The sequence below is a fragment of the Aythya ferina genome, assembly GCF_964211825.1.
Source record: "Aythya ferina genome assembly, chromosome: 3".
NCBI lineage: Eukaryota > Metazoa > Chordata > Aves > Anseriformes > Anatidae > Aythya > Aythya ferina.
In genome coordinates, this window is record NC_140298.1 from 41717369 (window position 1) to 41732678 (window position 15310).

Sequence of the window (15310 nt, forward strand, 5' to 3'; positions counted from 1 at the left end):
TTACCCATGTGACAACTGTATTAGTGGACTGCAAGGAAGATGAACTTTTGTTTTTTTTTAGTCCATAAGGTACAGAACCTGCCTTTCCTGCCCCTTGTTGGCTTTCTCCTGATCTGCTGCCTCTGGTAATAGGAGCACAGAGGCAGGAGAGGATGGAAGTTGCCACATAGTTTTCTGTCTGCTTTTTGTCTATGCTGATCTTCATGTCTTTCCTTCTTTTTCTTGTAACTGAGGTTGCAGCACTCCCAGTATCCCCTTCTCTCGTACTCCTCTTTAGTTTTCTTCCACTAAGACTAGCTTGTAAATGCCACGCACAAGACCTTTGTCCTCAGATCCTATCTCTTTCTCCTCAACTCTGTAAGCCCTTGAAGGAGTCCTAGATTCTCCTTTGTCCTTCATATGCCATGTTGCTAACACAGAGAAAATATAACCCTCAGTATATAGATAGCTATTTTCTTTTGTTGGAACACTCCTTACTTATTTACCACCCGAGGATCAGACTGTATCATGCTGCAGAGAAGGGAAGGCACTCTCCTTTTATGTGTCTGAAAATACCCAATGTGGTAAGTTTCGTTTGATTTTATTTTGGAGTTTTTCTCAATTCAAATCTATTTCTTAAAGTAAGTTTCATCTTGTTTTATGATTAAAAGGACTGAAGTGGTTTGCTTCTTGGAGAGGCAGCACAGCTGCTTTCATAGCCAGAAGTTCGCTACAACTTTGGAGACCCTAATGTGCTGGTTATTAGTGGGATTCATGCTGACAAGCTGAAATGCCTTCTCATGTTACCTGCCACAGAGAGTTCAGAAATAAGCCCTTATTTCTCATTCTCTCTCTCCCGCTTTCTCTCTACTGGGAGTTAAGGCACCGGGAAAGGCATCTTGTGCGACAGTATCTTTAAAGAAGAGGGATAATGAGCAGCTTATTACCTGTTACCCCTTGAGAGCATTATTTTATAAATGTCCTTTTTGTGAAATTTTCCAGGTGTTAACAGATTTGGTAAGGAAAAAGTCGTCTTTTTGCTCTATCATCTCTAAAATTTCCATGTGAAAATTCTTCCACGTTGTAAGAATTTTATTCTTTCTGCGAAACATAAGATCCAAATGGTTTGCATGTGACATATTGGGATGGATTCTGGTGACTTCAGAATCTGTTCGATTTAGGCACTAGGTTAGCCCTTCAGGAATTCGGGGAAAATTGAAAACCGCAGCTTTGACAAGGCGAGAAATAAGGTCAGCTTGGTAATTCATTCAAAGAGTGATGTCCTGGTGATTCATTAGAATGACCTGCACTCAGAGAAACTTGTATCTTCATTAAGGAAAATACACAATAATGAATAAATGCCACGTGAGATCAACCTGGAAATGCACAGGCTGAGAGCCTTCCTAGAATGATGAAAACCTGTTTGGAGCTTTCTGACCCATCAAATGTCAGTCATGGCAGCAGGTATTCTCCTGGTTCGCAGCAGGATGGAGGAGAACCTCCTGTGCATTTTGCAAATATGTGGCCTACTTTATGAAGTCACTCAGTATTCATTAAAATCCCCATCTATTTTTTCCAGCATCAAAACACAACACATCTCCCCAAAAGTATTTGTATTTGTGTTTAATTTACATAGGAGAAGTCATCTGGCTCTCAATTCACAGGGAGTTACTTGTACATGTCTATTAAGTTTATGTTGTCTTTTCAGGAATAGATCCAATTCAGCTTTTAGGCATCAACATGTAAAACTGCAATCCGAATGTACTTGTTCAAGTGCCAGAAAGCCCTGGGGATGCCTAATATCACTAAATACTCCTGAACTTGACTTGATGGTTCATTAGGAGGCTCAAGGTGTACTTCTGAACGTGCCTGGAGCTTTCTGAATAAATAACTTTTACCTTACCCTGACTAGGAAGCAAACACCCAAAGGTTTTGAGCTGAGAGGTGTTGCCCAACATGTGATCAGGATTGGGGTCACAAAATACTGCTTCTGTTTCCTTCCTTTTAAAGACCTTGGTGGCGCAGTCGGTGTTGCCTACTTCATTTAACCAAAGTCCAGCTGCTGAGCTCCTGCCAGGAAAGTGGAGGCTATGGAAGGTTTGCTCCTGATTCCTCCTGCTTTGCTGGGAAGGAAGTTCTTGTAATGGTGAGGAATCATGGGTTCCAATTCCTGCTTGAAACCCTATCACCGTGTCTTCTAGTGGTTGTTAGATAAAAATACAGGACCATGCCAGTGTTTACTGTGTGGAGCCCAGTACTGTGTTGCAGCTCAGGGGAGTGCTTGCCAACAAAGATGTGGAATCTTACTCTGCATTTCTGGTGACAAAAAGCCTTTAAACAGATGCAGCAGGAGTTGAGGGTACTTTGGAGGATGGAATGCAGGTCTCAATTCCTCCAGGGCTGGAAAGTGGATGGATTTGGGTTCTTTCCTTCCCATGCAAGTATTCTAGACAGCAGGGTGCTGCAGGAAAGCGTGGTGTCACAACCGCTCTATTGAAAGAATACAGCCACGGTCAGTTACCTTCAAGAATGAGCAAAAACGCTTAACTGTGCAGAAAGGAACAGAAGGAGACAAAGTTTCCACACCTGCAGTTTTAGGTCAGTGTGGGTTAAGACGGGGCAGTGTGTTCAAACCCATCACCATCCTGGTGATTTCCTCTAGGATTTCCTCTAGGCTAACTTTAGACATTTGCTTGTTGCCTGACTCTCCCCTCACACTGAAGGAGGAGCCAAAGTGCATTGCCTTTGGTTTTGATTCTACCCGGGTGATCTAAAACTAATGTCTGAGACCTTCCTAGTGTGTAACCCCCTAAGTGGGCTGTAATTATCAAGAGATCAAAATTGCTAAGATCATCTTTCTAATTCTGTAAAGTATCTTAAAAACAAAACTAAAAAACAACCTCAAGTCTCAGAGTTCTGATATATATATCCAGAGACTGGAATGATTTTCTAAATTTAAGGTGTGCTAACACATTACCTCCATCTTTTCTTCTAATTTAATTCTACTACCTTTTTTTATTGTGTAGTTTTCTGGATGGTAAAAAAAAGGAACATTATTGTCTTGGAGATGCAGTAGCAAGCACTTTAATTTTTGGAGAGCTTCATGGTTTTCTGTATGGTCACTTAGTACTTAGCATTCTCAGCTTAAGTTCACTGTCTAATAAAGTAGAGTGAAATGCAAATTGCGTGAGTTTTACAACATATAGGTACAATGCACAATTTCTTTTCATCTGATGAAGGAATTACTATATAGACTAGATGACCTGCAAAACAACAATATTAAAGATTTCAAGCATCTCATATCCATGGGTGTTTCTATCCATAATTTAGGCATAGTATGTAATAGGAGAATATTTATAAACTGTGATCAAGTTAAATTTCTAGTCATAAAAATTGGAGTGGGTTCAAGATGTTTTCTTAAATTACAGCAATGGATTAATGGAACAATGAAGATAAATTCCGAAACAAATTTTATTTTAAGAGCTGTATATAGTATAGCCTTTTTAGGTTCTTGGATTTTAGTAGCCAATACTCTTCTTTTGGTACATAATTATTTCTTTATCACAGATTACAAGTGTGTGATAAAATAAAAAGTTGCAGATGGGTAATGTGATTATTAAGAGAACACAGGATTAACATCAGAAATCAATAAGATGTGTAGATTTAGATATACAAAGCAATCTGAAACACATCTGGTGCAGCTATTTGTATTTAAGAGCTTCATAATTCAATGTTTTTATTACTTTGACTTGATTAGGTTTTTCTTTCTGTATTTCTTACAGCTGTGATATTATCCTGATAACAGTTGCTGGGATGAAACTCCTCCGTTCCTCATTCTGTAATCCTATTAATCAGTTTGTTACTTTGAGCTTTACTGTGATCTTCTTCCGATTTGACTATAGAGACATTTCAGAAAATTTCCTGCTGGATTTCTTCATGATGTCCATTGTGTTTCACAAGGCAAGTTTTCTGTCATTTCTTTGGAAAAATGTATTTCATAGCTTTGATTTATCTTCTCAATGTCACTGTGCTGATCAATATGTGGTGGTATTTGTCAGAAATGATGCAGACATATATAGGCACAGATGATTGGTATTATAGAGGAAAAAAATCTGTAAGCTAAAACCAAGGTTTCAGTTAAATGTCTTCTGGTTTTGTGCAGTGTTTTGCATTTACTTTTTGTTCACATGTTGTTACAGAAGTTCATAACTATCATTTTCAAGAGCAAAATCCTCAATGGGTTGGAAAGAGCCTCTTGGGTCATTAGTGCAGGGCTGCCCTCCAGATCAATCGCCTGGGTGTTTTTTTATCTATGTTTCCTTTGAATGCCTCTTGTATTCAACTCAACAACTTCCTCTGGGAAATTATTCCACTAGATAATCATCCTCAGGATAATAAATGTTTTCCTAATGTCAGACTTAACATTTTTCTTTTCATAGTTTCTATGCGTTATCTTTGTAATGCTGCCCTTAACCTTAACCTCAAAGCTCCTTCCTCTTTCTCATTGTTAACCCTTGGCTAGTATAGAATGTTTTCTAGTTGCATTAACTTCCAAAACAAACAAACCAATAAAACCAAACCAACAACAAAAAAACACTTTCTGCATCATTTGGATCATATCCTGCCTTGATTGACTATCTATGCTGTTTCACTGGAAAAAGTAGATTTAACTGATACCTAGATAAAACATGAGAAAGTACTGAAGACTGGCCTGAAGCTTTTACCAATTCTTTTGCATTTAGCTTTTAAATTCTCTGGTCCCTGATTGTTGTAACATACAATACGGTCCAGAGGTAATTCTGCTGAGGTGCTTTTTTTTCTTGTCCTTTGTTGTTGATTTTGTTTGGTGGGTTTCTTTCACTAAAATATTCCTGCTACAAGTGTGAGTATGACCCAGCTAACATGACTTCTTTTATGAGAGAAGAAAGGCACGGTTCCATATTGACTGTAGTATGTTCTGTGGGAGATGCCTATCAATGCGTAGATGTATTGAGCCCTTCTCTACAAGGAGCATCAGCTAACACTGCTGCTCCCACCCACACGAAGTTTCAGCCTTCCTGAGGAAAAGCCCAGTTTATTGGTGTTACGTTGGTGGTTCCCAGTCACTCAGGCAAAGTGCAAAGCAGAAATTGAAGGCTTTCTCCTCACTTATTTCTGTGCTGCTGGAAGGTAGGAGGGGAAGGGAGGACTAACAGTAAGGTTGTGAGTCATCATGGCCTTTTTTTTTTTTTTTTTTCCTCGGGCCACTGTCCAGCAGCAGCTTCACCTTCTTAAAGCCTCCAATCCTCAGTCCTGTACTGTTGCTCTGCTGCACCACCTCTGTGCTAGGGTGAGAAGGCAGGGACTAAGGGATGAAGTGAGGAAGAAAAGGAGCAAGAAGAGCTTCACAACCATCTTTTAAGAAGCACCGCTTTAGAAAGAACCACTCCCCACCACATACTATGTGATCCTAAAATAGGGTCAGAGTAACTTTTAAGCTTCTTACCTCTGAGGGAAGATGAGCAGTGAAAGGGATGCAGAACTTGTTTGTGTCGTGGCAGTTTTTCAAGTACTTGTTGCACTACTGTGTTCCCTAGGGAAAGGGTGTGTGTGCATTTTTACCACCAAAGCAGGTTGTTGATTATGTGCTTCAACAGACACCCTGTGTCCAGTTAACAACTTATATAGCCCTAAACCTAATTCTCCAAAAACCTCCTTAGGGAATCAAAAAATGAGCATCGGACTTGGAAGTTTCAGAATACATTAATTCTTTTGAAAATGTTGACCTTGTGAGTGTATCACAAAATACTGGTGTGGGCTATTATATATTTTTTGGAAGAGAGAGACGTAGAGGCTTTTCAGTGTTGGTCGTGTGGTTTTTTTTGGAGTTGCTTCGTTAGTCTGGATCTACTGTTCACTGTACAAAGGAAAGTTATAGCAATAGGAATGAGATAATGAAGGATGCATACCAAATTGAGTAGAGATGTGTGCTGGAATAACTGCTACTTTCTAATACAGGCTTTCAACCTAGTAGAGATGTGTTTTTAAAATGCAGTTTTAGCATTGATCTGTCATCTTCTCCATATCTCATTAAATCTGAAATTTTGCAGGTCATTAGTTCATCAAGTGGACTTTCCATGCTCCATTTTAAAAAAATGAAATTAAGTGGTTGAATTATTTATATTACAAAAGCACACGCACTGTTTCACAGTGATCATTAAAGCCAATCTGAAAAATAGCATAGCAGATGATAGCAATTAAAGTCCTATTAATTTCAAATCGTAAAGAACATATTTTCTTTACTGTAATTAAGGTCTGAGCCTTTATTAGCTCAATATTGTGGAACTTTTTAAAAGGATATGCTCACTTGAGGATAAAGATGATACGTGTATTCCATACTATAGGCACTGAGCAAACTGCATCCAGATCTGTAGCTAAAAGCATTACAGGCTTTCACAAATTCTGTCCATCTGTAGTTCAGTCATTTTTATGTTTGAAGCTATTTTTAAAAAGATTAAGACAAGAACCAGAATAGTTCCTGTTGTCTTCACCTTTGGCTATGCAGAAGTTATCACACAATCATGGCTCTTATCTGCTTGCTTGTTGAAAGTGTCAACTTCCTACCATCAGAGTCATGGAACCCTACAAGTGCTATACTTTAGTCATAGTGATGGCAATTTTTCAGCATGGTTACCCCGCAAAAAAAAAAAAATAAATTATTTGCATGCTGTCAGAGCAATGCAGCAGTAAGCATTTATTTTCTTCTGCCAGCCACTGGAGAAAGTGTCTAAATTCAACAGACATTCACAACTGTGCTAGTGAATCTTGAAGCAGATTGTGTTGAATAAAACTCTGCTAATAATGTTGGCTGGGATATTTCTGAATATCTGATTGTGCTTCTCTCATTTTCCCCATTGTGCAGTTGATTTAATGTACTTTAGTAAAATCAGATGCTCCAAATGAGCATATTGCCCTCTGAAGAAGTTGAGGCATGGAAGTCCGAATCACGGCACTGAGACTATCCGTTTGCAAATATCCAAACCACCCACACTGGGGTGATAGAGAGAACAAGAGAGTCTATTCAGTTCTATTCCTGAGGCTTTTTTAACCAACATAAATTTTTGGTCTATTTTAACATGATTATTAATACCACATGATTAATTCACTTTTTTTTGGAACAGCTGTTCACGTTCTGACCAGTTTTCAGAATGTGAAAAATTAATGCTAGAAGTTCATTAGCCATATGTTGAGTATGCTATTTTGTCTTTCAAATTACTGTAGGAAGGGAGCAAGATAAACATTTAGAAAAGACTTTATTTTTAATAATGATTACAGCTTTCAAATCAAGTGGAACAAGACTTCTCAATCTTTCTTATTTCAGGACATTCCATGTAGCCACCCACGGTTTGTCTTGTTGGCTACAGCCTGCGATTCTCCTGTCTGAAATTCCCATTGTCTATAGTCTTTAAATCAGAGCTAATTGGTCTTTTTAAAAATGTGATAGTTCATTCAAAAACTGTATGTATACTCCATGGGAAATTGAACTGGATAATTGAGACAGTCTTTGTGGTCTTCATGATTCCATGTAAACTTCTGATATAAGCCAGTTGTTCTCTTGGTCTTTTGAGAAGATGCTATAGTATCAGTGTGAAGTTTAATAAGTATGTTCATACTAGGTGAAACAGGAAAACCACACGTAATTGCGAATATATTCTTCACAAGGCACATTGAAGATGGAATCTATACCGGGACTTAGGAAGTTTCTTTGTAGACACCTAACAGTAATATTTTTTTTTCTATAGTAGGGTAGAAACCATGGGAATATTAACCAGTTAGGGGATATGGAAGAACACACAGTGAATACATGGTGGAAAGATGGACTTTTCTTAAAATGGTGAAAAGATGGATCTCTGATTTCTACTGAGGAAAAATTCTAACATACATAACACACACAAAAGGGAGAGCATATGAAGTGTGATATAACTCACCAAGTCCATCTTTCTTCAATGCAATTTAAAAAATAATAATAAAAGGAATGTGCCCAGCACTGCCCTCCTTGGCAACTGTGTGAGCTGCTTTTAAAAGATGTCTGGAATAACAGCTGTTGAAGTCAAGAATGAAGAGGTATTGTGAAGTGTGATTTAGAACTCAATGCAAATAATTTTAGAACAGCCAGGATATTGGTTTGGAACTGGTTAAGTGTTAACAAAAATGCCTAGGGCAAGGCTTGTCCCCAACTCTCTTCTGTGTTCTAAAGATCCAGCTTTGCATTTCATCCAGTGCCGTGTGCATCTTTTAACTCTTGTTGGTGGAGAAGTGTGATGCTGTCTTCCTGAACTACTTTTGGAGCCTCGATTGGTGCCAATCTTGATTTGAGGAAGCAAAGAGAGAAATGGCTGGGGAGGAAAGAAGAGACATATCCACTTCTTTCTTTGTGATGTTTGTATCTGGCAGTGTACAAACTAAGGCCAACTCTCCCTCAGCTGTAATATCCAGCAGTGTACATAGTTGCCTGTCTGCAATTTAAAAAAAACAAAAAACAAAAAACAAAAAAAAACAAAAAAAACAAACAGCGTCTGGTTTACTTTTCTGCAGTTGCAGACTTCCTAGGCAATGCTGACCATAGCAACAAGGAAACAGCAGCATCCCTCATGCCTGTGGATGGACACCTGGAAGAAGTAACAAAGTGGTCCACGGAAAGAGTCACCATGTCTTAAAACAAGGTGGTACCCAAGGATCAGTCGATGCTGCTTCCCCATAAATTAAGATTCACAAGCTCAGGGCAAACTGGACACCAGCAAGCTCTCAATTGGACTTAGTTGGGTTCTTAAAACAGCTTAGGAATGTTGGGGTATTGCTACCAAAGTAGACGTCACTCTACTGTTCGTAGTGGTCTGGCTGTATGGGTGAATCCTTTTCAAGGAAACATGCATAGGTGAGCAGTTTGAATCTTGAGCCTGTAGCATTATCTAACTTACCTGAATGGGGACACTGGGAAATCAACCTGTTTCCATTTTTCCTGCAGCTATATCTTTCTTAGAGCCATAGAAAAGATCTACATGCATGTAAATGGAAAAAAGTGGTCCTTCTCCAGTAACACAGATTGAGAACTTCAAATTCTTGCCATATTTTAATACAGAGGGAGAATCCCCATCAGCAGACAAAAAGTATTATAAGTTCTATTGGCTGGAGTGCCTCTTCCCTGCATTCGCTTTCTTACGTGATCTAGTTGGTTAAAGAAACTGCCCGCGTATTTCATGCTGTGCTACACAGATACCTTTTTGGCTTGATAAAATCATCTTGTCTAGTATTTCATACCAGATTGCCAGTACAAATGGATGGAGCAGGTTTACAATTCACTTTGAAAATATTTGAGTTTCTTATACCTGTGCTACAGCCATTCTCGTAGGCCAGCACTAGGTCTGCAGCACCCATCTAGGCCTGGAGCAAGCTGATCATCTTGCCTCTTTCTTCTGTACTGTAATTGGATTTTATGTGCCTGACAGTGGGTTTCAGCATGCAACTTCTTGGCTATTCAAGTTGAACTTCATGATACAGGACTTCAAGGATGGAAATAGCTGCTGCAAGAATAGCACTTATGCCAAGATCATAAGTGCTGTTCTGATCCCCTCAATCTGTAAGCATCTAAGCTGGCATTGCCATTGCAATCAGCGTTGGTTGCCCTGTAAACTGTGTGGTTGCTTCTGGCGATCTCTGTGGGTGTTTTTGTTGTTTTTTGCCTGTCTGCTCACAGCTCAGAGCAAAAAGCAGCATATTGGAGGTTCCTGTATGCCAGGCTGTGGTGAGTTAGATGTTAGGAAGAACTTCTTCACTGAAAGGGTTGTGAGGCACTGGAACAGGCTGCCCAGGGAAGTGGTGGAGTCACCGTCCCTGGAAGTCTTCAAAAGACGTTTAGATGTAGAGCTTAGGGATATGGTTTAGTGGAGGGCTGTTAGCGTTAGGTCAGAGGTTGGACTCGATGACCTTGAGGTCTCTTCCAACCTAGAAATTCTGTGATTTTACCTGTATCTTTCATGTGTAGAGCACAACTGAGATATTCAACCTGTTGAATTCTGCACTTCAGAATATCAGTTTTTGACAAATCCATTCAACTTCCTTTAAACCCCAGAGAAGGAACCACGCCGAGCTTACATCTACCACACCCATCCTGAAGGGAATGATAAGACCCACTGCCATTAACCCTCTAATGTATAGGAATATATCTCTTTCAGTGCCTTGTATGCTACTGGCAGGCAGCCTAATGGCCTCTTAATTTGTGTGTGTGGATGAACTAATTAGCAATACTAAAATATGAAATCACCTTATATTTTCTGATAGTCAAATCCACTGAGGGCTCTGAATTTGTCTTCATGCATAAGGCAAAATAATCAAAGAACCAGAGCTTGTTAAATTTGCCTTCATTAACACTGAATTCATTTGCCTAAATACTGTTACCCCTGCTGAGCTCACTTAAGAATACAATTTCCCTGTCTGATGTTTCTTCTTCCTTCCCAGAATACATTTTCCAGCTAATAAGGAGTCCATTTTTTTATTCACTTTGTATTTTATACAAACCTTTCTCTTTCTGTATGCTTCTTTTTGCCATAGTATCCAATGTCACATATTTATGAAAGATCATCTGAATGTCAAAGTAACTCTAGCTAAGACACCGGCTTGTAGCAACCTGCCAGACGTGTTGATCAGGCTTAACTCTGTAAGAGCTCAACATCTACAGCACAGTCCCTTGGACAGGGAAGAAATTATGCATGTCATCTTATTTTCCTTCATTTTATGAGAAAGCACTGCCAAGTGCATTGACCTTCTTAGTGCTTTGTTAAGGTAATTAACCTTTGCGGCAACAAAACTCTTGGTTTGTCTGAGTGTTCCAGTGGATTTAGGTGCTACTTATAAGTCAAAAGCCGCACTCTTTTTTCTGTCTCCTTCTGATTTTCCATCCTACTCTAAATCTGATGTTTCACTTCAAAGCTTCTGGCATTAAGTTGTTAATTCGTATTTTAATCCATTTCTTGCCATCCAGGCATACTGAAATCCAGTGTCTTAATCAGCTGCACCTTCTTTGCTCACAGCTGTTTCCTCAACTTTTGATATCTGGTATATAAACCCTGTTAAGACACTTTCTGCTGAGTAAAATACCCAAGGCTATATCTGATATTTGACAGGATAATCCCAGTGGTATTTTCTGTAGACTCCTTAACTCTCTTGAGCATTGTACAGTTCATGTTTCCTTTGAATATTGGAGAAGTGGTTTAATTGATTTTTCATTCAGTGTTCTGTCACTGACCTCTTTGTTAGCCTTTACTCCCCAGTGCTATTCCCCAGTTTAATTTTCTCTCCTTTTTTTATTTTTTGGGTGTGTTTTTCTTTTAGATTAGGACAAACAGTCTCGGGTGCAGGAGGATGTACACCTGCTCCCTGGATCTGTCTGGCTCACTACATATTGAGGACAATACTCATTTACATTCATGCTGTTAGAGCCTTGTGCTGTATCTGTTGATGCAAGCACTGAGAGAGAAATCTTGAGTATCTGGTGCTTCAACACACAACTCTGTGCATTTTTATGTCTACATTATCTAAAGGAAATCTCTAGAAAGTTGCAGCCGTGCCTGTGAAGGCTTCACTGAAAAAGCTGGATCGGTACAGCTCCTGGATGATTTAGTTCACTTGTTCAGTCCTCTGCAAATTAAGCTGATTATCTGTGATCTTGTCCTTTTTGCCCATCTTGGGAAACAGGGGAGATGGTTTCTTTTAGTACCACAGTCTCCTTCCCTGGGCTTTTGCTGTCAGCTGACAATGTTGGAAGCAGCAGCCTCTGCCATGAGCATATCCAGGGCTGGTATGTCTTATCATCTTCATATTGTCATAATCCTCATCATATTTATGCCTGATGTTTAACATTTAACTTAAAATTTAAGGCTTCAGAGACTTGTTACTCCACCTGTTTAAAACATACCTGTTTTGTATACCATTGATGTGAGGTGCTGAACACTGTGTTTCAGGAGTATAATCCTACAAGATTTGGTATTGGAGCCTTGGACTGATTATAATTTCATCCTCTTATATATGTTGCATTAGACAACGATGTTGAAATTCCACAATATAAAGGCTTCAAATGTCTGTAAGCAGAAGCAAATAAAGACAGTCTGGAAAGAATTTGTCATAGATTCAAACTTAGCTCTATTCAAATACACCAATAAAATGTCATAATGATTTATGCACAAGCATTAAAAAGATTTAATATTTCTAGTAAATCTTGTTTTTTAGGATTTTGTAGGTGAAAAGTGTTTCAAATAACATTAAATAAAAACTAGAAAGTCAATGATCTGCAAAGCAAACCTGCAAACTAGAATAAAATTATTTCACCCAAGTTTAATTTCATATCCATTAATATGTGCATACTTATAATGTTTCAATTTTAATATATCTTAAATTTTATTGACATAAATATGCATATAAATGCAAATAAAGAAAATGTACCAGTAGATATCAGAATTTACTTCCAAGACTACTCCAGCTACCAACTGACTGGAATTAGTTTAACGTGAAAAATTAAATGCCTGTGTCGTAGTTCCCCCACACACACACCCGGCCCTCAGTATCTGAATATCTTAGTTCAAGGCTCAAGTTCTTAGGATCTAAACAGGAATATAAAGAAATAACTTCTCAAAGTGATGAATAATTGTGTTTTTTTTTTTTAATCTCTCATTTTTGTGTTGCATACAGCGCATGGAGCCATATGTGTATGACAGTTATTTTTGTTTAAAACCAATGTGTGCATATACTTCTTTAAAACACAGCAAAATTCAAGCTTAGCAAGAAAATTTTAATGTTTATGCATTATTTAGTCCCAGTATTGCCAAGGAGTCTGCCCACACAGAGTCCTAACAGATGCTAGACAGATAGACAGGCTGCCAAAGGCTGAAGGCATTGCATAGTCTCCATCTCACATTCAGTGTCTTTTAAATTCAGCTGTTAATCTCTGTCTAGATCATTGAGATACAACAAACTGGGAAAAGGAGATGACATTTTAGTGGTGTTTCCGACTCCCAAATCTTTTTTTTAATATTAATTTCAAGTCATGTTCCTAATTTGTAGTATTATTTAAGTTTGGTTAAGTAAGAATAACCAGATTTAAAAGAAATACTTAAAAAATTAGTCTTTGCTTCTACTTTTTGTATAGACACATAGAAAACTAGTTTATGCACTAACATTCTGTAGAGGCATCAGAACGCACAGAAGACTTAAGGATGATTAAGATGATAAAATGTGTTGTGTCCGTATAAAATAAATATAAAAGGCAGATGCATATTCTGCATTTTCACTTGACAGTAGTAAGAAAGCGGTAGTTTAAATTCACTAAGTATACTGATAATTTAAACTCTTTATCAAAGACTTAAAAACTGTTTAGAGTGCAAAACTGTCATATGAGTAGAGGTATCTAGGAGCATTAGAACTTTATACCCTAAAAAAATATATCATTTTTCTGCTTAATGAACTGTAGAAAACATTGAAGTTCTAAGAAAGTGCAATATAAATATCCACTGATAAATCATCCTAAACTGGGATGTAGAGGTCTCAAAGAAAAATTAGTGTTTTATATGTGTTTAAGGAGGTTATGAAGATGGGAAAAACTTGGCACAGATTTTTTTTAACGTTTTCCCTTCAAATGGGAAGCTTCCCCCTTTTGTAACTAGCACTGTTTGAAAATATACTTTACATCTATCAAGAGCAAGTTATTACCCTCATTCAGAACAAACTTTACTGAGCATAAATTTCATGATTCACAGAATCACAGAATGGTTGAGGCTACAAGGTACTTCTGAAGTTCGTCTTGTCCAACCCAGCTGCTTAAAAGCAGGTTCAGCTACAGTAGATTGCTCAGAGCTGTGTCCAGCTGAGTTTTGAATATTTCCAAGGTTGGAAATCCCACTACTTCTCTTGGCAACCTCTTCTAATGCGCAGCCACCCTCACAGTGGAAAGTCTTCACGTGTTCCATTTCCTATATCTCAGTTTGTGCCTGCTGCCTGTTGGTCCTGTCACAGGCATCACTGAGAGGAGTATGGCTCCACCTTCTTTAGTCCCCTGCATCATACATTTATACACGTTGCCTTCACAAGGATCCTTATTTTCTTGAGGCTAACCAATCCCAGCTCTCTTAGCCTTTTCTCATACGTGATATCCTCCAGTCCCTTAACCATCTTCAGGGCCCTTCACTGGACACGACCCAGTAGCTTCATGTCTGTCTTGTACTGGGGAGCCCAGAAGTGGGCACAGCATTCCAGATATGGTCTCACAAGTGTTGAATAGAGGGTGAAATGATTGCCCTCCTCAACCTGTGACACCACTCATCCCTGGGTTGTTAGCTGCAAAGGGATTCCTGAAGTTGTCCTAGTAAAGACCAAAGCAAAGAAGACACTGAGTACCTTGTCCTTCACCAGGTCCCCTGCCTCATTCAGCAGTGGGTCCATGCTTTCCCTGGTCTTCCTGTTACTGCGGATAGCCATGTAGAAATCCTTCCTGTTGCCCTTTTACCATCCTCACTCAATTCAACTCCAGATGGGTTTGGCTTTCCTAACCCTTTCTAATTTTAATTGGTTCTGACAATTTAAAAGGTGTTGAAGGCTTTCCTCTTATATATGTACTAATGTCTTATGATTACTGAAGACCAAAATGTGGCTAGTCATTCACTTATTTCAACTACAGCTGTTTCTGAGGATTAGCTTCCTTGTATTTATGTAGGCAAACTTTAGCAGCTTCTATTTTTCTGTGAGTAAAGCCATAGCACTTTGTCGATCCTTGGAGTTCCTGTATCAGAAAGAGAAGAAAATATGTAGTGAATTGGCTAAAACTGCTAAGGAGCAATATTTTTTCATATGTTTCTAGGAAAAAGAAAAAAAGGGAGAGAAAGTAAACCCAAATCCCGCCTTCCTAAATCTCTGTGCTGTAGTCTCTATATGACATTACCTTTAGTAAGTATATTTAGATATGTAAAATGGTGATGGCAAGTTTCCTTTAAGGTGTTTTGCAGAGCATGCCCTGGCAACAGTAATTTAAGAAGTACTAGAGGCACTTGACAACTCTTAATGAAAGCAATAGCTTGAAAATCACACATTTCCAGGCCCCTAGGTGCAGTGTCACAAGGCTCTCAAAAACCAAGAGAGGTTCACTCGAGTGTTCTTACATGCACGTTCTTGCGAATGAAAACAAGCTCAGTCGCCTGTTTTGTAGAAGCAGTAGCTCAGAGGCAAATGCTGAAGGAAACAACAGCAAGTTCAAGCAGTGGTGAATGAAGAAATAGTAGGGCTTGCTGTAAGCAGCGGGGAAGTTTAGGCT

At 38.7% G+C, this 15310-nt stretch overlaps 1 protein-coding gene across 2 annotated transcripts in view; it reads left to right on the forward strand.

Annotated features, from left to right (window-relative positions):
- Positions 1–15310, forward strand: part of PCNX2 (pecanex 2) — a 158448-nt gene that overhangs the window by 79974 nt on the left and 63164 nt on the right. For both annotated transcript variants that reach the window (XM_084515825.1, XM_084515826.1), the window contains exon 21: positions 3762–3939. In XM_084515825.1, coding sequence (XP_084371951.1) covers positions 3762–3939 — 178 coding nt within the window. The remainder of the gene's footprint in view (positions 1–3761; positions 3940–15310) is intronic.